Consider the following 14,042-nt stretch of genomic DNA (forward strand, 5'->3'; position numbering starts at 1 on the left):
AACTTTTCTGTACTCGACTGAAGAAGCCTACTGCGTAGGCGAAACGTTTCGAAATAAAGATACCTAACTGTTGCATATGTGTCTTACCTAACAACCTGTCGGTATTTTATACCAATTTAATATTCAATGGCTTATTTTGGCGAGATCTTCCTTCTAATTCACTGCTGGCGTCTACACAAGCGATTGTTAGGCGCTCTGAAAGGTACTTTTAATTACTAGGTATAATAATGCGGGTGACACGGAAGGTGGTAGTGGTGGGTGACACGGAGGGTGGTAGTGGTGGGTGACACGGAGGGTGGTAGTGGTGGGTGACACGGAGGGTGGTAGTGGTGGTGACACGGAGGGTGGTAGTGGTGGGTGACACGGAGGGTGGTAGTGGTGGGTGACACGGAGGGTGGTAGTGGTGGGTGACACGGAGGGTGGTAGTGGTGGATGACACGGAGGGTGGTAGTGGTGGGTGACACGGAGGGTGGTAGTGGTGGGTGACACGGACGGTGGTAGTGGTGGGTGACACGGAGGGTGGTAGTGGTGGGTGACACGGAGGGTGGTAGTGGTGGGTGACACGGAGGGTGGTAGTGGCAGGTAACACGGACGGTGGGAGTTGCGGGTGGCACGGACGGTGGGAGCTACGAGTGACACGGACGGTGGGAGCTACGGGTGACACGGACGGTGGTAGTGGTGGGTGACACGGACGGTGGGAGTTGCGGGTGACACGGACGGTGGGATCTACGGGTGACACGGACAGTGGGAGAGTTGCGGGTGACACGGACAGTGGTAGTGGCGGGTGACACGGACGGTGGGAGCTATGGGTGACACGGACAGTGGGAGAGTTGCGGGTAACACGGACGGTGGGAGCTACGGGTGACACGGACGGTGGGAGCAACGGGTAACACGGACGGTGGGAGCAACGGGTGACACGAACGGTGGGAGCTACGGGTGACACGGACGGTGGGAGCTACTGGTGCACGAACAGTGGTACTCATCTGCAACACATAATCACGTACACTTTGCCACTAAACATTGCTAAATACAAACCGAATTTATCGTCTACATTCAAATGGAAATTGTCCAAGAGCCCGGGAGCTAGACAAATGATGACCCTTTGGAGACCTACATAGGTAAAAAATAAGACAGGAGCATAGATAAACGGAGGAGAAAGGGCACGGGTGATAAAATGTTTGACAAAGAAGAGGGAGAATTGCAATAGTTTCTATAGGCCACGTTCTGGATGATGAAGGGAAGGGGGGGGGGGGAATTATCCACCTAGGTAGGGGCAAAATTATTTACTTATGGAGGGGGGTGTTGAGGGGAAGCACAAGTACAGCCGCGAACCTCTGCCAGGGGGCACCTGGCTGGCCTAGGAACGCACCTGCCAGCTCATACTCACCACGTATCCTATCGATATGTGTCTGACAAATTATGTTACTGGAGCATTTCTACTTTCTAAGTTATGTTGTCAAAATGTTTCCGCCCCTCGAAAATAATGCTGTGAACGTTACGCACGACTACGGCGCGTATTTTAGAGATCTGAAGACCCGTGTTTTGTCACCGAGAACAGTGAGGTGGATAGAGCCCTCTGTTTATCTTGTGTGTCAGGGCCACCTCATGGTGTCCCTCTGTTTATCTTACGTGTCAGGGCCACCTCATGGTGTCCCTCTGTTTATCTTGTGTGTCAGGGCCACTTCATGGTGTCCCTCTGTTTATCTTGTGTGTCAGGGCTACTTCATGGTGTCCCTCTGTTTATCTTGTGTGTGAGGGCTACTTCATGGTGTCCCTCTGTTTATCTTGTGTGTGAGGGCTACTTCATGGTGTCCCTCTGTTTATCTTGTGTGTCAGGGCTACTTCATGGTGTCCCTCTGTTTATCTTGTGTGTGAGGGCTACTTCATGGTGTCCCTCTGTTTATCTTGTGTGTCAGGGCTACTTCATGGTGTCCCTCTGTTTATCTTGTGTGTCAGGGCTACTTCATGGTGTCCCTCTGTTTATCTTGTGTGTCAGGGCTACTTCATGGTGTCCCTCTGTTTATCTTGTGTGTCAGGGCTACTTCATGGTGTCCCTCTGTTTATCTTATGCGCCAGGGCCACCTCATGGTGTCCCTCTGTTTATCCTATGTGGCAGACCCACCTCATGGTGTAAGTCGCTAAAGCAACATATTCCCCTGTGTTTATCTCACTTATGTATCCCACCCACCTCATGGTGTAAGTCGCTAAAGCAACATATTCCCCTGTGTTTATCTCACTTATGTATCCCACCCACCTCATGGTGTAAGTCGCTAAAGCAACATATTCCCCTTACCAGAGTCCCTCGGTACGCACAAAATACGAGGTATATCTTCTGTGGCATCAAAGAAAATAAGCAGCTGAACACAACGATTAAGATTTTAACAAAACTGGCAGAGTGACGTGCATGAGGGTGCAGTTGTCGACCTTATGTTTGGTGACCGGAGTGTCGGGAGTGCCGTGACGTGAAGCATATCCCAGTATCATCCCAGGTATAAACGTACTGGGGTGATACATCCATATTTAACGTTATCATGAATTTTCACATAAGCACCTGACCACCTTCATGCTGGAGGTCTTACAAGTAACATTACTACCATACAGTTACAGGAAACAAGTCCAGGAGTAACAACGGTTTAATAAGGACCTGCCTAGCGTGGACCAGGTTTGCGTTAATTCTTCAGTTCTTATATTCTTAATTCGACTAGGTGCTTAAGATATTTACGTACTATTGGTTTAGTTTTATAATGAAGCAGGTGGACCTCTGAGGAGTTATACTCTTATGAATATCACAGAGGACAAGAAGAATGATGAGTACACGCTGCATGAGGCTACCTTACTATGCCAATAAAGAGTTAATGGAAGTGTGTCTGGACGTAACCCAACACCAGTCAACCTCCAGCAGGGTCCCCGCACCTATCACAATTTCAGGTGTCCTAACTTACTGCCCGTCACCCATCAATAGCTCTGAATACACACAGAATTGGCCTACACTGGAGGCCAGGCAGCCCCCAGCTGCCGAGGGGCAAAACATTGTGGGCTCCCAGGCACATCTCATCCTTTACGTCTCGCACCTGAACTCACGCGTGAAGACGCTGCAGTACAACGGGTAGTACACCCATGGTAATGCTAGTTATCGTGCAATCAACTACACTCGCTAAGTGCATTTATCCTATATAAAATACACACGCTGCCAAAGTTCTATAGTACCCCGGCTAGTTTTGATAGGTAGCATTCACCTCCATCTGTTGGCTACACGCACGCTGATTGGCTACTGCCGGGTGTCAGCTGGAAGCTTCCTGCGCGCTGATTGGTCCGTGGGACGCACCAGGAGGTGGGTGCCTACATGTAGTATATATTTATACCCAAAATAAACAAAGCAATACTTATTGCATTGTTCTTAAGTTTTGCGTTGGAAATTACTACATTAACCTTTCATACCCCATTTTTACACAATGACTCCATACTTCATCACTACTTACAAAACCAGGGACAAGGAGAAGTGACACAATACCAACTCAGCTCTCATTGGCTGATCGATCGGAAGGGTCCAGACAATTCGTTCAGGGCGACGGCGTTGCACAGCAACATGACCGTGTTTATGCAACAATAAATCATTTAATAGCAATATAAAATTGTTGTCATTGGACAAAATTTAAATAGTTATGGAAGCTGCAGCTAGGCTCGGGATGGTAATAAGGGCAAGTCAGTGGGAGAGCAGCGGCGGCGGCCACAACCAATAAAGAAAAAGTCTACTCAAAGTGGTCACCCCGCACCCCGTCCTCAGATGAAAGGATCCACGTGCGCTAGAGGGCATTTTTTAGTTATAATGAGCATTGCCTAATAATATATCAAGGGACAATAAGCCAGAGCCGTGACAAAACACGCAGATAAGCTCAAAATCCCAGCAGCTGCCCCGGGGACTTTGTTTATCACTGATCCCGCTTACTGTGAACACTAAACAGTGGCGCCCAAGAACACGATAAGAGTTATTATCCTTTCGTGATAACAGATTAACAAGCAGAGGATCGTAGCTAAACGTTGTTTCCCAGCCAGGGGAAATAACTTCACATGCTAATGTAGTCAGTTAAGTGACATTGTATTAGATTATCAAGGCACTTGACGCTAATGAGCGGGAGCTCAAACACTTAGTTCAAAAGTAGTATTAAAGAAAGGAAATGTTAAACGGATGATAACTACGGTATAATGAAAAATGGGAAAATAGTAGAATGCATACGTACTAAGTGTAAGTAAAGTTTCCTTAAATGGTCACGAGAAAAAAGAAGATACCAGTAATTCTGCCGGTACAAATCACTTAATAGGCTCCTTATGCTTTACTCATACGCTAAGACTGTAACATCTCCCTGGATGCTGCTCTCTAGAGAGAAATATACTATATAATGGAGAGGAAAGTGTGAACTTACCAGTAGCAGCCAGAGCAATGAAGGTAGTTGCGTGCTTTCTGACGATGGGTTCCCGTCCCACACCAGGAACCAGAGGAAGGAGGTGGTCGACGAAGTCACAAGCTGTGATGGGTGCCAGGTCCCACCCCAGCTTGGACACCAGCAGCAATTCCCAACTCTGTGAAGAACAACACAAAAAACTTAAATATCACTAATGTCTAGATAAAGTCATTCAAGTTCAAACAGGCTCAACTGGAGCAGTAAAATAAATTAGTTATTTTCTCGGGTTTCGATAAAGCAGATGGAAGACATTTTTCCTTTAGCTACATCCGCTTATCTCAAATTATCCATCAAAACGTCATTGTCTCGTAAGGTAAACATGATGACAGCTCAGGCGGTACTATAACATTTAGGCCTCTCGCCAATACTTGCTCAAATCCCCACAATGTAGGTGGGGAAAAAAGGCAATGACTACAGTCCTCCCCGTCAGCTGGTGGGCCACTAGGCCTAAGTAGGACAGTCCTATGGAAGGACCCACTCTTCTTGCTCCGTGGGCCACCTCCGCAGCGCGCCCTCTACTACAATCACACCATAAAGAGGTTATCATTATGTGCTGTACAGGTACCAATTTTGACGTTTAGGAAAATGAAAGCGACCAAAGGGAAGGCTTAAAGACATAAAGGTTTAGAGGCGACGAAGATAGTGGGGGTTAAAGAAAAAGAGAATCTTTCTCGTCTCTGAAAATAATCGAAGGTTGGGGTAGGTATATCGAGGGAAACAATTTCTGATGTTTACAATGGAGCAGCCGACTACTGGACCCACCATCACGTTGATGGCTTAAGTTAAGTTTTTCATTTGTTTACAACTTCCAGCAGCGGCTGCAGTAGATAACCAGAGTGGTAAAATTTATCATTATAGCCTTTTGACGAGCAAGGGACAACTAGAGTAGAAAACGCTTTTCCAGTGACTCGTTTATGCCAGGCAGATGCTGCCAGTGTCCTGAAAACCAACACAGCGAGTCATACAGTGGGGAGACAGCGATAATTACAGCAGGGACAGCGGGTCCCCAACCCTCGTCATCAGCTGCTTGCCGCCGCCCTTCCTTATACCCTCCCACCTGTAATCTCAGCTGTAAAGATATTTTATATTTTACACACATATATAAGTGATGGAAACTGCCTACAAACAAATGGTCGGTAAGAACCAGCTGGCAGCGGATTCTGTGCTGGGACAGCTGCCTGTCTGCCAGCCTGGCTATAAGGTCAGCCCAGCCTATCTCTACACGGGTCATCTCATGTCACGTGAGTCAGGCCGAAAAGGATTTCGCTACATCGATGTTTCAAGTGTCGAACAATCACGAACTCGTTTTTATCTTGAAGCTTTGACGAAAAACTGACAGAGGGACGAATCCTAACATCTTTTACAGAAGATACTATTTACAGGCATTATTAATGTATGAAACATATAGAAGCGACATTATATATATATATATATATATATATATATATATATATATATATATATATATATATATATATATATATATATATATATATATATATATATATATATATATATATATATATATATATTTATATATATATATCTATATATATATATATATGTTTATATTTTTTTTTTTTTATTTATATATTTATTTATATATATATATATATATATATATATATATATATATGTATATATGTATGTATGTATGTATATATGTATGTATATATATATATGTATATATGTATGTATATATGTATGTATATATATATATATATATATATATATATATATATATATATATATATATATATATATATATATATATATATATATATATATATATATATATATATATATATATATATATATATATATATATATATATATATATATATATATATATATATATATATATATATATATATATATATATATATATATATATATATATATATATATATATATATATATATATATATATATATATATATATATATATATATAATTGCTAGGCGAGTGGTTGCAGCCTAGCTGTGCCACTAGGTAACTATATACGTTACTTCAACCAATGTTATTACCCCTCAACGCTGGTACATAGTCTTACTTTCACTCCATTATTAGCTACACAGTGGCAGATGGTCCCTGTGGTGTTGTGAAGTTTATATGAAGGTGGGTCAAGCACCAGCTGGGACTACCCCCACAGAATTCTTTTGAATACAGCGGTTAAGTGGTCATAAGTTGAGTATTTGTCAGACAGGGTCGCCGGGTTCGTCCCCACAACTTTTACACGAGCTTCTCTGTTACTTGTATTGTTATTACTATATTTGTTGTTGTTGTTGTTGTATTTATTATTGTATTATAATTAGCACTGTACTTCAGTAGTAGTGTCAGTACTCCTAAGGACGGGTGGGGATATTTGCAGTCTGGAGTCATGTGAACGAGTATCGGAGAGCTTCTAGCAAGACAGTGATGGAGGGAATGATGTTGAACGTGTTTTCTTCTTTTTTCGAGTTACCCTGCCTCGGTGGGAGATGACCGGTGTTAAAATCATTATTATTGTTATTATCATTATTATTAATTGGAAAGCACAAAACTCGTATGGGCCATATAATTCTTGGGAATGGGAGGTTAGTCAGGTTTGATCCAAGGAAGATGTAGGAAGTTCCAATCCTCTAGATTAAGAGCCCTTCAGCATCAAGGCACCCCCCCCCCCCATTTCCCTCTCCTTGAAGGCTATCCACTCGTTTGATTAATAAATTCTCTCATATATTACACTTAAGTTTACCATCGTTTATAACAAACATCTACTATAACAACGTTGTAAGTGACTCAAACAAACTTCAAAGAAGTGCCACTGAAGTGAGACCTTTGTAACTTGAAATATAAGTTAGACGGGTACATGAGTGGGTGCGAGTTGGACCTGCCTAGCATGGGCCAGTAGACAATAAGTTAGACATATGTACACCAGGGAGAGATATATCATAATCTACACTTGGAAAATCTTGGAAGGAATGGTCCCAAATCTGCACACAGAAATCACTCCCTACGAAAGTAAAAGACTGGGCAGGCGATGCAAAATGCCCCCAATAAAAAGTAGGGGCGCCATTGGTACACTAAGAGAAAACACCATAAGTGTCCGGGGCCCAAGACTGTTCAACAGCCTCCCATCAAGCATTAGGGGAATTGCCAATAAACCCCTGGCTGCCTTCAAGAGAGAGCTGGACAGATACCTAAAGTCAGTGCCGGATCAGCCGGGCTGTGGCTCGTACGTCGGACTGCGTGCGGCCAGCAGTAACAGCCTAGTTGATCAGGCCCTAATCCATCGGGAAGCCTGGTCATGGACCGGGCCGCGGGGGCGTTGATCCCCGGAATAACCTCCAGGTAACCATCAATACTTGTACTGATAAAGCCACTGGATGGCGAAACATCTACAGCACACCCAGATGCTGCACATGTGTCTTAATTCTTTATTCTGAGGGTACTGTGTTCCACTGGTATACAACATGGGCTAGTAGGCTTACTTCAGTGCTCAGTCTCGTGTTTTTGTGCTCTAGGCTTGTGGTGAGAAGCCTTAATGACGAGGGTGTTGACACTAAGGGTAAAAGGCTTCAGGTGACCTCGTCTTGACCTGTGTAGGTCATCACCCACACCCACTTTACACATGATCCCCGGTCGCTAATAGGGCTGTATGGGCCGCCCACCCCTAGGGTTTACCCCAGGTTTACTAAATCTGAGGTCTGAGGTCATGATCTATACACAAGAGGTTGCTTGTGTGGCGTGGGCGGGGTTGTGGGTGGGTTGGTGAAGTATGGGCGTGGCTGGCGAGGCGGGGGCAGTAAAGGGTGACCATTCCCCCATCACACTATCATTATAATAATGAACTATCAGCTGACCACTAGTAATCGACTTAAAACACAGTAGTAAAACATGTCTCAGAATTCAGGGTTAATTACATATATATATATATATATATATATATATATATATATATATATATATATATATATATATATATATATATATATATATATATATATGTTAATTACATATATATATATATATATATATATATATATATATATATATATATATATATATATATATATATATATATATATATATATATATATATGTTAATTACATATATATATATATATATATATATATATATATATATATATATATATATATATATATATATAAGCGTGTAAAGCTTACTGGAAGCATGCGTATACTGCGCTGGCCAAAGACGGTGGTAGTGTACTGGTGGAGGTGGTCAGGAGTGTAGGGTGGAAGGAAGCTTGTTAGGTCGAGTGTCCACTACCAGATGTGTTGAGTGGCTCTCTAGGACCTCTCACCCTTCTTCCTGCAGTGTCCACCCAGACACTCCTCCAGGCACTAATTACCTTCTTCCTTAGCCCTCCCTCTCACCCTTTGCAACAACACAACCCTCCTTTCCTCCGTACCCTTGGCCCCAACACAGGTCTCCCTTCCCATCTCTCTTTGCCACAACACAGTCCTCCCTTACCTCTCACCCTTTGCCAAAACAAATCCCAGCCGTCCCATTCCCCTTTGCTACAACACAACTCTCCCTTCCTATACCCTTTTGGCATAACACTTTCCGGTGGTGGTGGCGGCGCCCAAGGTGGGAGAGGCTGAGGCTTCACAGAGTCACCTTACACTACAAACACGCCCCTCTGTTCCACCAAACCTGAACATCTCCAGACAGGGTTATAGAAGGCAAACACTGAGGCTCCACTGGGTAACCAGGTACCATAGAATGAGGGAGATATGTTCGTGTTCAACCTTCAGGTAAAACTTTTCTCCTGAACCTCGGCCGAGGCGACGGAACTCCCCGGGCTCACTGCTACTGGACCAGGAAGGAAGTACACACACAAGTGGGCAATATGTGATTTGTTTTGTATCGAAGGAAGAACGAGGAAAGGGACGGGCGGAAGACCTGGTTCCCCCCGGCTCTGTGTTTGGTCGGAGACAATGGAGAGCACCCATGTTGGCCCTGGATACTTATGAGGTAAAGGTCCGTGGCCGGAAGGGTAAATGTTAGGAGGAGGTGGTTTGTGCAGGGGACAGCGCCACCCATTCACTGTGATAACAGCAGCTGCACTCCCTTCAAAGTGGAGGGGGGGGGGGGCACCTACAAGACCTGAGGTGCGCACACGAAACCTGAACATGTTATCCTAGTTGTTACGGGGGTCATCGCCCCCCCCCCGTGTCCGGTCTCGCATCAGGCACAAATGGAAACTAAATATTACATAGAACTATTCAGAAGTGCACAGAAGAGTAGAGATGTTATGCTGAACGAAAGAAAAAGTTCGTAAGACTGACCTGTCGTCTTGAATGATAACAGGTCACCCAAGATGACCTGTCGTCTTGAATGATAACAGGTCACTCAAGATGACCTGTCGTCTTGAATGATAACAGGTCACTCAAGATGACCTGTCGTCTTGAATGATAACAGGTCACCCAAGATGACCTGTCGTCTTGAATGATAACAGGTCACTCAAGATGACCTGTCGTCTTGAATGATAACAGGTCACTCAAGATGACCTGTCGTCTTGAATGATAACAGGTCACCCAAGATGACCTGTCGTCTTGAATGATAACAGGTCACTCAAGATGACCTGTTATCTTGAATGATAACAGGTCACTCAAGATGACCTGTTATCTTGAATGATAACAGGTCACTCAAGATGACCTGTTATCTTGAATGATAACAGGTCACTCAAGATGACCTGTCGTCTTGAATGATAACAGGTCACTCAAGATGACCTGTCGTCTTGAATGATAACAGGTCACTCAAGATGACCTGTCGTCTTGAATGATAACAGGTCACCCAAGATGACCTGTCGTCTTGAATGATAACAGGTCACTCAAGATGACCTGTTATCTTGAATGATAACAGGTCACTCAAGATGACCTGTTATCTTGAATGATAACAGGTCACTCAAGATGACCTGTCGTCTTGAATGATAACAGGTCACCCAAGATGACCTGTCGTCTTGAATGATAACAGGTCACTCAAGATGACCTGTCGTCTTGAATGATAAGAACACAAGAACACAAGAACACAAGAACGAAGGAACACTGCAGAAGGCCTACTGGCCCATGCGAGGCAGGTCCAAGTCCCTACCGGCTTAAGCCAATGCACCCAACCTAGTCAGGTCAGGTCACATTGACTCAAGGGAGGAACACGGCAACCGACCCGTTAGCACAAGCTATCAGGTCTAACTCACACCCACCCACATCTACTCATGTATTTATCCAACCTATTTTTAAAGCTACACAACGTTCTGGCCTCTATAACGGTACTTGGGAGTTTGTTCCACTCATCCACAACTCTATTACCAAACCAGTACTTTCCTATATCCCTCCTGAATCTGAATTTTTCCAACTTAAAACCATTGCTGCGAGTCCTGTCTAGGCTAGATATTATCAGCACACTATTTACATCCCCTTTATTTATTCCTGTCTTCCACTTATAAACCTCAATCATATCCCCCCTAATTCTACGTCTTTCTAGAGAGTGCAGTTTCAGGGCCCTTAGTCTATCCTCATAGGGAAGGTTTCTGATACATGGGATCATCTTTGTCATCCTCCTTTGTACATTTTCCAGAGAATTTATATCCATTCTGTAATACGGTGACCAAAACTGTGCAGCATAATCTAAATGAGGCCTAACCAAGGATGTATAGAGTTGAAGAACAACCTGAGGACTCCTATTATTTATGCTTCTTGATATGAAGCCAAGGATTCTATTAGCTTTATTGCGAACACTTATGCACTGTTGTCTTGGTTTCAGATTACTGCTAACCAGAACTCCTAAATCTTTTTCGCAATCCGTAATATTAAGATCTACATTATTTAGTTTATATGTGGCATGGTTATTGTCCTGTCCAACATTTAGAACTTTGCATTTGTCTATATTAAACTGCATCTGCCACTTCTCCGACCACTGCATCAGTCTATTCAAATCTTCCTGGAGTGCTCGAATGTCCTCGTCAGAATGAATTCGACGGCCTATTTTGGTGTCATCGGCAAACTTGCCGATGTCGCTCTTTATGCCCTCATCTATGTCGTTTATGTAGATTGTGAACAGCAGGGGGCCCAACACTGACCCCTGTGGAACACCGCTCGTGACGCTCCCCCACTCTGATTTCTCCCCATTTATGCAAACTCTCTGCTGCCTATTTGTCAACCATGCCTCTATCCAGGAAAAAATTTCTCCTCCTATTCCATGTGCTTTAATTTTCCTCAATAGTCTCTGATGTGGGACCCTGTCAAAAGCCTTACTGAAGTCCATATACACAATATCATATTCGTTACCATGATCTACCTCCTCAAATACCTTAGTGAAAAAAGTTAATAAATTCGTAAGGCAGGAACGTCCCTTTGTAAAACCATGCTGAGATTCGTTGATTAATTTATGCTTTTCAAGGTGGCTACGAACTGCCTCGGCAATTATTGATTCCATAAATTTTCCCACTATGGAGGTTAGGCTTATTGGTCTATAGTTCGAAGCTAAGGACCTGTCACCTGTTTTGAAAATAGGTATCACATTTGCCATTTTCCACTTATCTGGCACCATGCCAGTTTGTAGTGATATGTTGAAAAGATTAGCCAAAGGTGTGCTAAGCTCCTCTTTACATTCCTTTAGAACCCTTGCATACAGTTCATCAGGGCCTGGGGATTTGTTAGGTTTTAATTTATCTATTTGCCTAAGGACCATGTCACTTGTGACCCTAATAGTGCACAGTTTATTATCGTCCTGTTCTACATAATTTATCATTACTGGAATATCACTGGTATCCTCCTGTGTAAAAACTGAGAGGAAGTATGTGTTAAAAATTCTACACATTTCCTTATCACTGTCAGTGAGCTGACCCGAGGAACTTTTGAGTGGGCCTATCTTGTCCCTGATCTTACTTCTGTATACCTGAAAGAATCCTTTTGGGTTAGTCTTCGATTCTCTTGCAACTTTAACCTCATAATCTCTTTTTGCTTTTCTAATTCCCTTTTTTATTTCTCTCTTTAACTGAATATATCGATTTCTTAATTGCCCCTCTCCTCTTTTGATTTGCCTATATATGCCTCTCTTTTGACCAATCAGATATTTTAATCTATTGTTCATCCATTTAGGATCATTTTTGTTTGATCTGATTTCCCTATTTGGAACATAATTTGACTGAGCAGCTAGAACTATGCCCTGGAAAGCATCATATCGGCAACCATCACCACCTACCTGACCCCTAGTCAGGTCATTCCAGTTCAGCCCACCTAAGTAATTTTTCAGTCCTATGAAATCAGCCAAGCGAAAGTCAGGGACGGAGACTTGATTGCCATTATTAGGGGAATTCCATGATATGTTAAAACTGAGTGATTTGTGATCACTCTCCCCAAGCTCATCATTAACCTCAAGATTATTAATTAGTGTTTCCCTACTGGCAAGAACCAAGTCAAGGAGGTTATTTCCCCTAGTTGGCTCTGTCACAAACTGTTTTAAAAAACAATCCTGGATCGTATCAAGAAAGTCACCCGACTCTAAATTTCCTGTCAAATTGCTCCAGTCAATCTGTCTATAGTTGAAATCTCCCATTAGCACAACATTTTCGTATGTAGATGCCTTACGAATTTCGTCCCATAGAAGTTTACTGCACTCCCTATCAAGATTTGGGGCCCTGTAAATCACACCCAAAATTAGTTTTTCTCGGCCCTCGAGAAGCTGTAACCAAACAGATTCAGTGGCTGACGCTTCTAATTTAATATCTTGTCTAACACAACAATTTAAATTGTCTCTGACATACATCGCTACTCCACCACCTTTCCTGTTGACCCTGTCAGTGTGGAATAATTTATAGCCTTGTATGTGACATTCAGATGGCATCTCTCTATCTTTCAGATTGAGCCAGGTCTCTGTTATAGCAATAATATCTATGTTTCCTGCACTTGCAATTAATCTTAGCTCATCTATCTTATTTCTAACACTCCTGCTATTAGTATAGTAAACCTTAAGGGAGCTAGTCCCTTGCTGCCCTCTGCTGTCCCCCTTTGTTTTCTGACCTGTTCTATTGTCTTTATTTATAACTTCATGCTGAATGCCTTTTATACATTTACTGTTTCCAACCCTAGTGTTGCAACCTGCTTGTTTCCCACACACACCCATACCTCTATCTTCCATCAGTTTAAAATCATAGGCATTTCACCAATGGCCTTCTCAATCGAGTCTGCAAGTGCTACCACCCCTGCCCCAGAGAGATGAACCCCATCCCTTGCATACATATCATGTTTGCCATAAAAGTTGTTCCAGTTGTCAATGAATGGGATTGCAAGTTCCTTGCAGTATCTGTCTAGCCAGCAATTTACACCAATTGCCCTAGACAACCATTCATTTCCTACTCCCCTTCTAGGCAAGATGCTACATATGATTGGGATCCCTCCCTTAGACTTAATGAAATCTATAGCTGACCTGTACTTATCTAGCAGCTCTTCTCTCCTACCCTTCCCAATATCATTTCCACCAGCACTGAGACAGATAATGGGCTTGACCTGTTATCTTGAATGATAACAGGTCACTCAAGATGACCTGTCGTCTTGAATGATAACAGGTCACCCAAG

At 43.1% G+C, this 14,042-nt stretch overlaps 1 protein-coding gene across 1 annotated transcript in view; it reads right to left on the minus strand.

Moving 5' to 3' along the window:
* The window catches only part of LOC128685329 (G1/S-specific cyclin-D2-like), a 95,044-nt gene that overhangs the window by 51,951 nt on the left and 29,051 nt on the right, over window positions 1-14,042 (minus strand). Inside the window, exon 3 of the mRNA XM_053771814.2 lies at window positions 4,422-4,578. Coding sequence (XP_053627789.1) covers window positions 4,422-4,578 — 157 coding nt within the window. The remainder of the gene's footprint in view (window positions 1-4,421; window positions 4,579-14,042) is intronic.

The sequence above is a fragment of the Cherax quadricarinatus genome, chromosome 8, assembly GCF_038502225.1.
Source record: "Cherax quadricarinatus isolate ZL_2023a chromosome 8, ASM3850222v1, whole genome shotgun sequence".
NCBI classification, from domain to species: domain Eukaryota; kingdom Metazoa; phylum Arthropoda; class Malacostraca; order Decapoda; family Parastacidae; genus Cherax; species Cherax quadricarinatus.